We start from the raw sequence: 12,966 nt of genomic DNA on the forward strand, positions 1-12,966 counted from the left end.
GTTGTCAAATGTGCTTTTTTGGGCCAAAAAGGCTTATTTTTCAACTTTTTGACTAGAGCTGAGGTCATTCTATTGCAGCCAGTAATTGGCAGTTATAAAGTAAATTTTATCTGAAAATCATGATTCCTCATCACATTCCAGAAAGGTTTCTAGGAAAATCAAATATGGTACTTTTCGAAAGCTTATAGAGGCTGAATTTTCACTCAAAGGCGGCTTCTAACTCCCCTGACCCCCTTAATTTTGTAAAATTGACTTAAAAGTACATTTTTGGCTGAAATTTTTGCCCAAAATGAGTACCCATTGCAACTTGATTCTTGATTTTGTGAAAGCATCCTATAGATAGTTCAAGAATTTATCAGAAGTTGGAACCTTTTCTTTTCTTTTAAAGATTAGGGCTAGCTCAAAGTCAGTTTTAACTCTAAAATCCTCAAAATCTTGACAATGTTGCTCAAAACAACAATTTTTGTTCAAGATTGAACAGAAAATGAGCCCACTCAGATAATAAAATCTTGGTTTTTGGAAAGTTTCATGGGGATAGTACAAACATTCATCAAGATCTTTACCTCCTGATCTACCATTTAAGGATCAAGTCTGTCAAAATATGCTTCTGAACTCTCAAATCTTTAGAGGTGGACTTTACCAACCCCATAACACAATTTTGCTATCAGCCTGTTTGCTATTAAATGCAGTTAATGAGCCCAAAGTTCAAATTATCCAAAGAGAAGGAAAAGTCTAGGAATATTTTGTACTTTTGGACTGATCTCTAAGTATTTAAGGGCAGAAAGGTCGATGGCAAAATTGTTTTATGGGGTTGGTAAAGTTCACCTTTGAAGAATTGAGAGTTTGGATGCACATTTTGACAGACTTGATCCTTAAATGGTAGATCAGGAGGTAAAGATCTTGATGAATGTTAGTACTATCCCCATGAAACTTTCCAAAAACCAAGATTTTATTATCTGAGTGGGCTCATTTTCTGTTCAATCTTGAACAAAAATTGTTGTTTTGAGCAACATTGTCAAGATTTTGGGATTTTAGAGTTAAAACTGACTTTGAGCTAGCCCTAATCTTTAAAAGAAAAGAAAAGGTTCCAACTTCTGATAAATTCTTGAACTATCTATAGGATGCTTTCACAAAATCAAGAATCAAGTTGCAATGGGTACTCATTTTGGGCAAAAATTTCAGCCAAAAATGTACTTTTAAGTCAATTTTACAAAATTAAGGGGGTCAGGGGAGTTAGAAGCCGCCTTTGAGTGTAAATTCAGCCTCTATAAGCTTTCGAAAAGTACCATATTTGATTTTCCTAGAAACCTTTCTGGAATGTGATGATGAATCATGATTTTCAGATAAAATTTACTTTATAACTGCCAATTACTGGCTGCAATAGAATGACCTCAGCTCTAGTCAAAAAGTTGAAAAATAAGCCTTTTTGGCCCAAAAAAGCACATTTGACAACTTTTTTCACCTAGTTTCATTGTTTTTATATAAAAGATTAATCATAGCCCTTATATTATAACAAATTCAGTGACCTAGACCCCTTTGAAATTTGCCAATGGGCCAAAATATCCCGAATTTTAGTCATTTTTCGAGCGATGTTAAGAAAAATTTTAAATCAAGATAAAAAATTAATGGTAGGAGGTCACATAGGTTTCTCTTTTGATCCTAAGAGACCAGGCGGTTGTCTTTCAGGAACAGAAGAGTTGGAGGTCAGGCAATGTTGGGATTTCTAGGAAAATTGGGCTAAAGTTGGTACTTTTTTGGGACCTTATTGGCTTTTCGGGCCTCTAGGGGCCAGTAGGGCCGGAATTTTTTATTGCAATCACTTCAAATGGATAGACCAGGGACTAAACTACCAGAAAATATTATTTTGAGCAGTAAGAAACTCCCCTGGGACAGGTCAGATGGCTCTAAAATACCCCTAAAATCAAATTTGTAGTGTTTTTGTGACGTCATAACTCCAGCTACCATTTTGAAAATTTTGATTTTTTTGGAAAATTGTATAGTTTACTGGCCATAGTTTCAGAATCACCCAAAATCAATTCCTCATTTTGATTTGAGAAAGCATGGTTCTATATCAAAAAACTTTTTAAGTGCAATGCCCAAAAATGTCAAAAACTTCAAATTGGCATAAATCCGCCATTATGGATTTTCAGACCAAAATATTTTGGGATTTTACTCAGTTCATTGTACTTAACAACGTATCCAAAAATGAAAAAAATCTAAGTTTCAAACTATTGGAACTGCCCCAAACTGCCCCATTCTTAAAAAAACTGGCTCTTAAAAGTGGGTTTTGAAATAAACATTTTTTATGATTACTGAAATCTGAGGCTGGATTCGGTCTTAGTTGGCTCTTGGGTTTTGGCCGAAGTTGAGCTTCGTGGTTTTTTAAGTTTCTCCTACGCCAAACATGTCACGATGAGCATCAGATTATGAAATCACCGAATATTATATATTGGAATCGCTTTAACTCGAACCTCTCATAGCTCGAATGTCTCCTTAACTCGAACAGGTTTTATGGTCCCTTCAATTAATAATGCCTTATAAACCTTACCCCACAACTCCGAAATTTCCTAACTAGCTCCTTTCCTTAACTTAAAATTTGTGTTCCCCTTGTGTTATGGAGACTTCACTCTCTATTGATTTTCAACTTCCCTCTGGTTAGTAAGAACATTGAGTTTTTAAGAATTTCTTGTTAACTTAAAAAGTGTTTTTTTTATCAACAGGTACTACCTACTGTCCATCGTCTACGTGTGGAGGAGATCGAAGCGTACAACACTCTCCTACGTTGGGACAAACCCAGAAATGCTGGCAATTTCCGAGAATTCACTCTCAAATACATCATCAGTATCGCAACCAATCAATCGTTCCGCTCAACCGGGGGTCAAGTAGATTACAAAACGTCTAATAGAACCTTCCCAACTCACCTGACTACCGAATACTATTTAGATGACCTAACCCCCGGCACTACATACAAAGTCAACGTTAAAGTCGATTTGCAAGACGCCGGAATCGGTGATCCCGTTTGGTTTACCTTCACAACAAAATCGGAAAGTAAGTTTCCCGATTTTTTCTTCAATTTCGAGCCAAATTTCATTGTTGATACTAAACGGAAGTGTTGAAATTTGTTTAGTCTAAAGTCTATTCACGATAAGTGTGCACTCTTTTTTCTTTTGCCTATAACTTTTGAAGGAATTCTCCAATCTTTATAAATTTGGTATCATTGGAAAGATATTAGTGAGTGGAATAATTTGAAATAAAAAAATCTTTAAAAAGATTCTAAAAATGAAGATGAAAATGAAGAAGAAAAAAAGGAAGATCTTGTAGAAAAGTGCTATAACTTTCATTTTCACTGGAGAGATTCCTTGATCTTTGGAGATCATCACTGTGAAGAAACTTTATTAAAATATTTATTCACTATAAAGTTATGATACAAAGTTAATAAGTGATTGACCCCAAAAAACAGCAAAAAACTGCAGAAAACAGCGTTTTTAGACGTCAATCACGTTATAACTTTGTTTGATATCTTTTGACTGAATGATTATTTTTGAGAATTTTTTTCACAGTGATGACGTTCGATAATCAAGAATTCACTTCAGTGAAAATGATAGTTATAGCACCTTTCTACAAGATCTTCATTTTTTTCTTCTTCATTTTCATCTTCATTTTTAGAATTTTTTCAAAGATATTTTTATTTCAAATTGTTCCACTCACTGATATCTTTCCAATGATACCAAATTTATAAAGATTGAAGAATTCCTTCAAAAGTTATAAGTAAAAGAAAAAAGAGTGCACACTTATCGTGAATAGACTTTAGCAAGCTAGACGACAAATTCGGACAGTAGAAATAAAGCAAAAAGTAATGGAGGGAACAATTTTTAGTTTATACAAACTAAATCCCGTAACAATAATTGTATTATCATATAACGCCTGTATTACACGCATTATAAACTCGCCTCCAGTCTAAAGTTTGTTTAGAAATATGAAAAAATAAGAAATACCTAACTCCCTTGACCCAATAAGCTGTTGTAAGCATTTACTCCTACGAATTTATATTGGTGGCGTTTTTCGACTATACTGTTAACTCGCCTTCGAACGGACAATTAGACAGTGACTTACAGCTAAATTTATTTTCATTGATTATCCATAGAACCGAAAGCCGTTGTCACACCTTCGATCGTAGAAGCTAAAGACAAGGGAAAACACATCCCAATAAGTATTCCAGCTGTCTCCGAAGAATTTGGTGCTGTAAAGTAAGTTCGACGTTTCTCCCTTGTATTTTTTTTTCTTCTTTTAATACAACAGCGACAGTGTTCTGGAAAGTTAAGATTTTAACTCCAGCCTTCCTGAATGATATTCGACAATTTATACTCATTTCTCTACAAATCTCAAATAACTCAAGATATCACCAACTGCAATGATGACTGAACAGCTCATTTGTTACCGAGTTTGTGTATGTGTGATTTTCTGTGACGGAGGCGGTAAGGTTCTAATTTGACTAGATCTTGACCAGCTGAGGACGATGGTAAATCAGCACTTTTTCCGTCCTCAATTTTACGGGTCAGAAGTGCGGGTTATTCCTCATCGCTTCAGCCACTCTATCGTCCTCAAAAGAGCAAATACTATTAACTAATAACTCGCTGCTATTTTGGCGATCAAAGCCTTATATGTAATTTTATAGTTTCTTCTTATAAGAAACGTGTATATTGAATCAGAAACAATTTTTCAATGATTCACCCTTTTATTTTTACAGCCATTGCTACTTATTCGTTATCGTGCTTGATTCCCCACAAATCCCCGACAATCTCGACACCGCTCGCTTCTTACACAACCAAGCTGCCGTCAGCAAACGCCGGCGTCGTGAAATTGACTCAAACGACGACGTTGTCGCGCCGTCAGATCCGAACTCACAATTACCAGATTCTTACATAGCCGGTTTCTTCAAGAATACGGAACTACCAACCGTTTTTCAACTCGGTAATGGAAGTCAGCATGGAAACATTGTGAATCAGCCGTTGAAGGATGGGAAATATTACACTACTTTCGTTCGTGCTTTCGTCAGGCCGGTATGTATCCTTATTAGGACTTTTGATACCTATTGAAAATGACAATCTAACTAACTGTAGGCTCCCATGCTATAACATTTGAACTAAATACCATCGTTCGTTTTATTCTGTAAACTTTCCTGAACTGTCTCAAAAGATTGAGCATTTTGCTCGTCCGTCAGTAGAGCTGGTATTTGATACTTCCAAGTGGAGAAAGTGCAACCGACCTGAACACTCCGCTTATGATTAACATAAACCAATGACCCAGCTGGCACACAACGTTGTTTCAACGTTCATTTAACGTTATATGGACGTTGTGAACGTTAGATAAACGTTGAAAGAACGCTGGGGAAAGCTTTTCTTCAATGTTTTATTTTCGTCCGAGTGAAAATTGGCATTGCCAAACATCAACGCGCTCTTGCTTTCCAAGAAGACAAAACAAGGTGCGAAGAAAAACTAATTCTCGTTGGAACCCCAAAATGGAGCAGCTTTTTTACCTCGTTGATTAAAACGTGTTTTCTTAAAATTTAATCCCTTTCAGAGTGAAGATCAAAGTCATTACATATCAGCTGATTCCAATTTCTCGAAACCAATTTTATTCAGTAAGTTGATAATGTTTGTATTACGTTCCACAGCTCTTTTTCGAGATTTGGTATTTTGAGGTTAGTTGCTACAATTTCACCCGACTAAAACGTCCACTGTTAATTTGAGAGGATATTAAAACATTACAGGGATGTGACTTAAATTTCTGAGATATATCCCGGCAGTTTCTCCCCGACAAGATTTTCAAATTTCCAAACCAAAGAGTAAAAGTCATTTATGAAACGTTCTATCAAAATAATTACCATTTGCAATTCTTTAGCGGCTTCAAGTATCAGTGGACCAGAAGCGACGACGGGGCCGGACGCCGGTGGAGCCGGTGGTATGATGACGATTATAATTGCTGCTGTTGCCGGTCTTCTTGTGGTGATCGTGGTGGTTGTTATACTTGTCTTTGTCAGGTACATTTCATTTCACTAATCAATCTCTTTTTAAGGTATCTTGTTTACATTTGCAGCTGCCACGTCGTTGCAACATTCACCTAACGTTATAGGCGTGCGTCTGTGCGTCTGTCAACTGGCTCAAAAAACAAATACGTACAAATAAGCGTTTTCTTGAAAGTTTAACATATGAAAAAACGTACGAAAAGTTGCAAAAGTTTAGCACTCATGTCTGGTGGGGTCTTTTTATAATGCTAAAGCTAAAATCCCAGTTAACACCTATTCCCAGATTCTACACCCGAACCTAAAGATGTTTTTACGCCATGCGCTTAAAATACTCTTCCCTTTTTCCTCCTTCAGAAAACGTAAGAGATATGGCTCCGAAACGGACCGATTGTTATCGAAGAAACGCAAAGGATCGTGCGATCCAACCGATTTACATCGATTACACTCGAATGCACCGGAAATGGCTCAACATCCCCCGATACCCATCGATTTCCTCGCGCAATACGTTGAAGGTATGCCGTTACTTTGATAGTCATATCTATTCATTTCTTTGGTTGTGATTTCCTAAAACAACTGCAACGCAATTTTTCCTTAATTTTTTAACCCTTAAAGCCCATCTTTATCAAAGTTTTGACACAAAGCATTGGATTTGGGAAAATTACATTTTTTTGTAAGAATTCTTTTCATTAGAATCGTAAGGCTGTGAAATTAAAGAATTGAATAGCATACCGTCGTGAACCTAATAATAGACATTGATTTTTATGTTTGGCTGAAATTCAATCCCATAACCCTTTGCGTTTATTACGCTTGCATGCAAACAACACTCAATTACAAAGAACAAGTAATAACTTTCACGACTTTTGAATAAAGACGAAAAGGATTGTGGGATTGAATTTCGGTCAAATGAATGAAGTAATTATCATGACGTTTGCATGACGAAGCGCTATTACCTTTTACCATTCTGCCTAAGATAGTTGTTTGAAAGCCATAATGCTGACTTATATTTTGCTTTCTTTCACAATAGGCTTGCGTACGAACAACGGTGCTAAGCTACTGAAGGAGTTCGATTCCATCAATCCAGAGAGAGAATTAAGTGAGGCTTCCTTGCTACCTCAAAACAAGATGAAGAACCGCTATCCGAACGTCTTGGCGTACGACACCACACGAGTGAAACTGGATCATACTGGCGTTTTATGTTCTGATTATATTAATGGAAATTTCATTGATGGTTACTGTAAAGAAAAAGCCTACATCAGCACACAAGGTTGGTGATTGTTTGTCTATCGAGATCTTGTCAATTTTTTGTCAATCTATAAGTGATTAGAGGCTGTTTATATGTAGGCGGGGTAGTCCAGCTAGGTGAGGTGGATATGGATTTTCGAACGTTACTTTGCAGTTTTTGACAAATCAAATGGCTTGAAATGGATCACGTGACGTTCGAAATTCTATCCAACCTCACCTAGCAGGGCCAGCCGGACTCATGCGAACAGCCCTTTCGACTAGTTACTGTATATATTTACATAATTTACTGACATGAACATAACCTAAGAAAAAATCTTTGTGTGGGTATAATCTCATATACTATTACTCGTAGTGCACCCCGCCGCTTCCAAAGTTGCAGAAAACTAGCCTCGTTACCAATGAACTTGTACTTGTATCTTAATAATAGTGAGGTTAAGTAAATCGGTAAAATCACGACGAGGAACGAAAATTTAACAGGCTAGTGAGTTTCAACCAATCAAATTTCGTATTTCCACTAGCCTATTACATTTTTCGTCCGTCGTCGTGATTATCCCGGTATACTTAAACTCACTATTAATTCAATATGTTGAAATCCCCTATGCTAAGCTGAAGGCCTCCACCTTTTCATACAGGACCGTTGAAAGCAACAGTAGAAGATTTCTGGAGATTATGTTGGGAAAATAATGTTCAAACCATTGTCATGATGACTAGACTGGAAGAACGTGGACGGGTAAGATTAATTTTTCAATTCAAATGTAGTTTTTCCTAAAATCAATTTTTAAGTTATGGGACGAGATGGAGATTTTATAAGCTCTTATTTGATTTGGTTATTGGTCGTTAACCAGTAATAAAACAATTTTGTTAATTTTTCTAAAGAACGCATCATTTTAATTACTTCAAATGACCAGTTATTGAAGTATGTTATAAAAACTCCATCCCATCTGTAAGTTATAACCAATACCGTGAAAATTGCATTTTCTGCAATAGACCTTTCGCTTGTACGGGTTGGAGATGGAAATGTTAAGAGATCAATTTGTGGTCTATTTACCTTAAGGAAATATTTCTTACATAAATTTTAATCAGGTTTTGATTCGTCAACTTGCTTTCTTCTGAGGAGACTGAATTAGCTTTTGCTATCTTTTCTGATCTTGTAATGAAATATCATTGAGTTTTCCATCTTGTATTTTTTTGTCTGCAGAGCAAATGTGAACAATATTGGCCGTCAGGAGGTTCCGAAGTTTATGGTACCATTAAAGTTACCATCAAAGAAGAGAAAATGTATTGCCATTATTGCATTCGTGCTTTTGAAGTCTGTTCAAACCTTACAAACGATACACGTATAGTTAAACACTTTCAATATCTACAATGGCCTGATCCTGGCGTTCCATTACATTACGGCCCTGTGTTAGCCTTCATACGTCGCGTACGTGCGTTCGACCCGCCTGGCTGTGGACCGACAGTTGTTCATTGTAGCGCGGGCGTTGGGCGTAGCGCCTGCTTCATAGCTATTGACGCCATGTTGGAACGCTTGAAACACGATTCGATGATTGACATTTATGGATACGTCACCATGATGCGAACGCAACGTAATTTCATGGTGCAAACAGACGAACAATATATTTTCATTTACGACGTTTTAGTTGAAGCCATACAACACGGTGATACGGAAATAGCCTCTTCCGACCTTGCGGCCGTATACAAAACATTAACGGAACTCCGGCCCAACGGTCGGGAACCACTTATGGAAATCCAATTTAATAGTTTGAACAGTGCGTTGAATTATTACGATCAGACTGTATTTTCAAATGCTCATTTGCCGGTCAACGATTCCAAAAACCGGTGCCGTACGATTGTCCCGTTCGATCACAATCGGGTTTTATTACAGCCGATTTATAGGCAAGAGAATTCCGATTATATAAACGCTTCTTATATTGACGGATTCTATCAGAAGAATTCGTTCATAGCAACTCAATGTCCGATGGAAAATACCACAGCTGACTTTTGGCGGATGATCATGGAACAGAATTCGAGCATCATTGTGATGTTAGCAAACGCCGATGAAAAGACAAAGGTAACTTTCGGAAATCTTTTGGCTTGTACTATCAATTTATTGTTTAAAAGCGTTTTAAAAAGTTTCTCTCTCGTAACTTTAAACAGCTTTGCCGAGCATACTGTAAAGTTTTGATGGATTTATGGAAGGTAATATTACCCTGTAATACAGGCCCATCTTCTTGAACTTTTATCCCTTTCAACCGAACAGAATGACAATTTATGAAAAGCTTTTTGCACACCCATTTATTAACTTTTTATTAAAAGTTCATAGAAATATCCCTTTAATACCTGTCCCGACCACTAATTTCTAACTAAATGCATGGATCCATTATTACGGAAGGATGTTCATTCGACTTGTCCGTCATTGTTTTCATTGTTTACTTTGAAATTAAAACGTTCGAAAATTTAGCATAACATAAGATAGATAAGAACATGGCCAACTAGTCTAACTGGACATATTTTCAGAAATATGTGAACATTGAGCAGTTATAGTTCCTTTCATTAAAAAATAAATTTTAAATTAAGTTTTAATCCAATACCTTTTCTTTTCCACACAGGAACATTCAGTACAATATTGGCCAAGCACCAAAACATCACGTCATTATTATTACGTCATTGATCCTGTACAAGAAAAGCGATTCGCTAACTTTGTTGTGCGCGAATTCAAGATCACTGACGCTAGGGTAAGCATCTATTTAAACCTTTTAGCATACTGTAACCCGACAAGTTGAACTTTATTTAGTCATTGTCATTTCTCTGTTGTCTATTGAGTAGCCTCTTGAGTAGCTTATCTATTGGCTATCTATTAGGCGTTACCCTAATGTTAGCACTACTCCATTGTGGTCTAATGCATCGAGAGCGCTAGATTTACTTGTGATAAAGCACCATTGAATGTTAGGCAAAGTTTAACACTGCGATGGCTTCTTTGCGGGTACCACTTTCAAAAAACTACGATCAAAGATGGCGGATATAGCTTTCTTTGTCAAAGGTTTATAAAGGTCAGTGGGTAGCACATATCTATCTTCGGCCTTTCAACGTTCATATAACGTTACAAGTTTTAAACAGCCCTGGAGTTTTCAAACTCAATGTTTTGAAGAAAAAAATGTGAAGGGTAAATGATGAAAAGTAGAAGAATGACGGTACAAGAACTTGAAGGAAAATCAACTCAATCTATTGCAAAGAGTAGTTTTCGAAGGTGAAAATTGCCAAGATTCATATCGTGCTTAAAAAACGAGTCTAGTTATTCTTCTGAAAGTTCAGGCTTATGGAAGTAAAAATTCTACAGGCATTGCTCTTTACTGTTGATTATTGATATATTTATTGAACTCATTTTTCATGTTTCCTTGTTTTTATCATTTAAGGATTCATCATTCCGAGTGATCCGACTCTACCATTACCACAATTGGAATCCGAGCACATCTCCCACATCCTGTGAAGGTCTCTTGGAACTGATCGGCCAAGTCCAGAAAGCACAATCTAAAAGTGATACACATGGACCTGTTGTTGTACACGGAAGGTATATATTAATTAGGAATTTTTAGTTGATGTGCATGTTTTGTTTTCAATAGACCTTCTCATAAATTACGTCACGAACATCACTTGCCTCGTTTTGAAATTATTGCCAAGGTGATAAACTCCCAGCGGATTCTATTAAAACTATTTGAACTGTTTAATGTCTCAAGGGACATAATCACCATCGTAATTGTTTGAATACGAGGCAAGTGATGTTTGTGACGTAATTTATGAAAAGGTCTTATTATCATCTGAAATATTACTTGGGATAGTGACACTGGACCCTTATGTTGCAATGCTTGCTACTTGTAATGTCAAAAGAAGTATACCCGATCAAAAAGTTACCATAAGTTTTAAGCCTTTACTATACCAAGTCGTCTTGGGCGTAGTGTACATCTGAAGCGCTTTTTCTCCGTTTTTAGCACTGGAGCTGGTCGTACAGGACTTTAAACCTTTTAGCCTTTTAACATGGAGCTATTTGTTAGAAATTAAAAAATAGACCTTATCGGAGTTTTTGATTTTTCTAAAACAGTGATGCATTGTGGGATTGTTTCGGGGGTATTACAATAGAATTCCCTCGAGGAATTCCTAAGAGATTTCTATTGTAATACCCCGAAACAATCCCACAATGCATCGCTTTTTTAGAAAAATCAAAAACTCCGATTTAAGATCTATTCATTACGATTCTTGTCATCGTTATTTTCTGATTTTGAATCTCAATTTCTTTTTGTAGCACTGGAGCTGGTCGTACAGGAGTCTACATCGCCCTCAGTATCGCATTAGAAAGTCTACGGTCTGAACGAATTGTTGACATATATCAAATCGTGAAAACATTACGTCACGAACGACCATACATGGTGCAGACCTTAGAACAGTACGAATATTGCTACCGTGTCGCGTGTGATTTCTTAAAGAATTTCGACTTCGTTGTTTGAAGGAAATCTTAAGGTCGGCAGATTCGAATTCAATAAGTTTGGAGGTTCCTCCATGGTGGTCTACGGATAGATTCCCTCGCTGACTCGGTTGGATTTAAGGAGATTCCCTCGTCTCGGTGAGTACCACACGGCGAAAATCATCCGTTGCAGTCGATGGAGTTCATTCTTCACGTTAATGGGGATATGTTTCCAAATAGTTGCCTGTACTTTTCCTATAGGGAAGTCGTTGAAATCAACCTTTAAAAACGCACGTTGTCCAGTTCCTGATAATGTTTTTGTTTGAAAGTTCAAGTTCCGTTGAAAAGACAATTATTCGTTTACAATTCGTTTTTAAGTTTTAATACATCTTCATTATGCTGGATTGTAGAGAGTTCAGGGAAGCTGCGTGACGGTTATGGTTGGAATGTTTTAATGATACCAAAAGTAATTTGTAGAGCGCCATTTTACTAAGTCGTCTACATGAAAAAGACGTTAAATTAACAGATTCCCTTATTGGAATAAAATGAAGTTTCAAAGAAACTTCTCAAAGAAATGACTTTTTTAACATCAGACTTAAATTCTCCAGAATATTTTTTTAAAAAGTGATACTTTTAATAATTAACTTAGTGTATAGACCTGCTTCACATTTTCTAGACAACTTAGAGGATTTTATCCCTAATTGTCAGAAATTTTAGATTTTATTATTTTTCTTACGCATTTTCACACAAATTTTCACTTAAAAGTTTTCTTTTAATATTTTTAAAACGTATTATTTTGAATTTGCGTAAAATTTTTCTTTTTTTTTTTAATATTCAATATTTTTAAAAATTATTTTGACTTTGTTGTCGTTAAAAGTTTTATTGTTTTAAATATTCTGTTTTATAACTTATTTCCTCATAAATCTTTCTTTCAAATTTAGGAAAATTTAGATCAATGATTTAGTAAAAATCCAGGTATTTTCTTGTGAGGAATTTTTCCGTATTTTCAGTTCTTGTTCCTTCTTCTCTATATCTTCTGGTCGGATGTGTTATTTCACGTTGTGACCAAAACTTCATCCTGGGATATGACGATTGAATTGAGTTTAAAGCCCTGAAGGTGTCAGGTTTAAAACTTTTGGATTGGAAATCAAGCCACTTATTTCCATCAAATCTAAAACACGTTACCCGCGTGTTTTCACACAAACGCTGGATTGAAAATAATGTTTATCGTTTAAAATTGATG

At 36.1% G+C, this 12,966-nt stretch overlaps 1 protein-coding gene across 1 annotated transcript in view; it reads left to right on the forward strand.

The window, feature by feature from the left end:
* LOC136821548 (receptor-type tyrosine-protein phosphatase F-like) overlaps positions 1-12,710 on the forward strand; it is a 32,863-nt gene extending 20,153 nt beyond the window's left edge. Inside the window, exons 16-27 of the mRNA XM_067077773.1 lie at positions 2,721-3,048; positions 4,145-4,247; positions 4,748-5,060; positions 5,581-5,641; positions 5,902-6,040; positions 6,380-6,537; positions 7,050-7,289; positions 7,900-7,997; positions 8,466-9,338; positions 9,877-10,002; positions 10,681-10,835; positions 11,565-12,710. Coding sequence (XP_066933874.1) covers positions 2,721-3,048; positions 4,145-4,247; positions 4,748-5,060; positions 5,581-5,641; positions 5,902-6,040; positions 6,380-6,537; positions 7,050-7,289; positions 7,900-7,997; positions 8,466-9,338; positions 9,877-10,002; positions 10,681-10,835; positions 11,565-11,766 — 2,796 coding nt within the window. The 3' untranslated portion in view covers positions 11,767-12,710. The remainder of the gene's footprint in view (positions 1-2,720; positions 3,049-4,144; positions 4,248-4,747; positions 5,061-5,580; positions 5,642-5,901; positions 6,041-6,379; positions 6,538-7,049; positions 7,290-7,899; positions 7,998-8,465; positions 9,339-9,876; positions 10,003-10,680; positions 10,836-11,564) is intronic.
* The last annotated feature ends 256 nt before the right edge of the window (positions 12,711-12,966 follow it).

This window comes from Clytia hemisphaerica, unplaced genomic scaffold (assembly GCF_902728285.1).
Source record: "Clytia hemisphaerica strain Z4C2 unplaced genomic scaffold, Clytia hemisphaerica genome assembly, whole genome shotgun sequence".
Taxonomy (NCBI): domain Eukaryota; kingdom Metazoa; phylum Cnidaria; class Hydrozoa; order Leptothecata; family Clytiidae; genus Clytia; species Clytia hemisphaerica.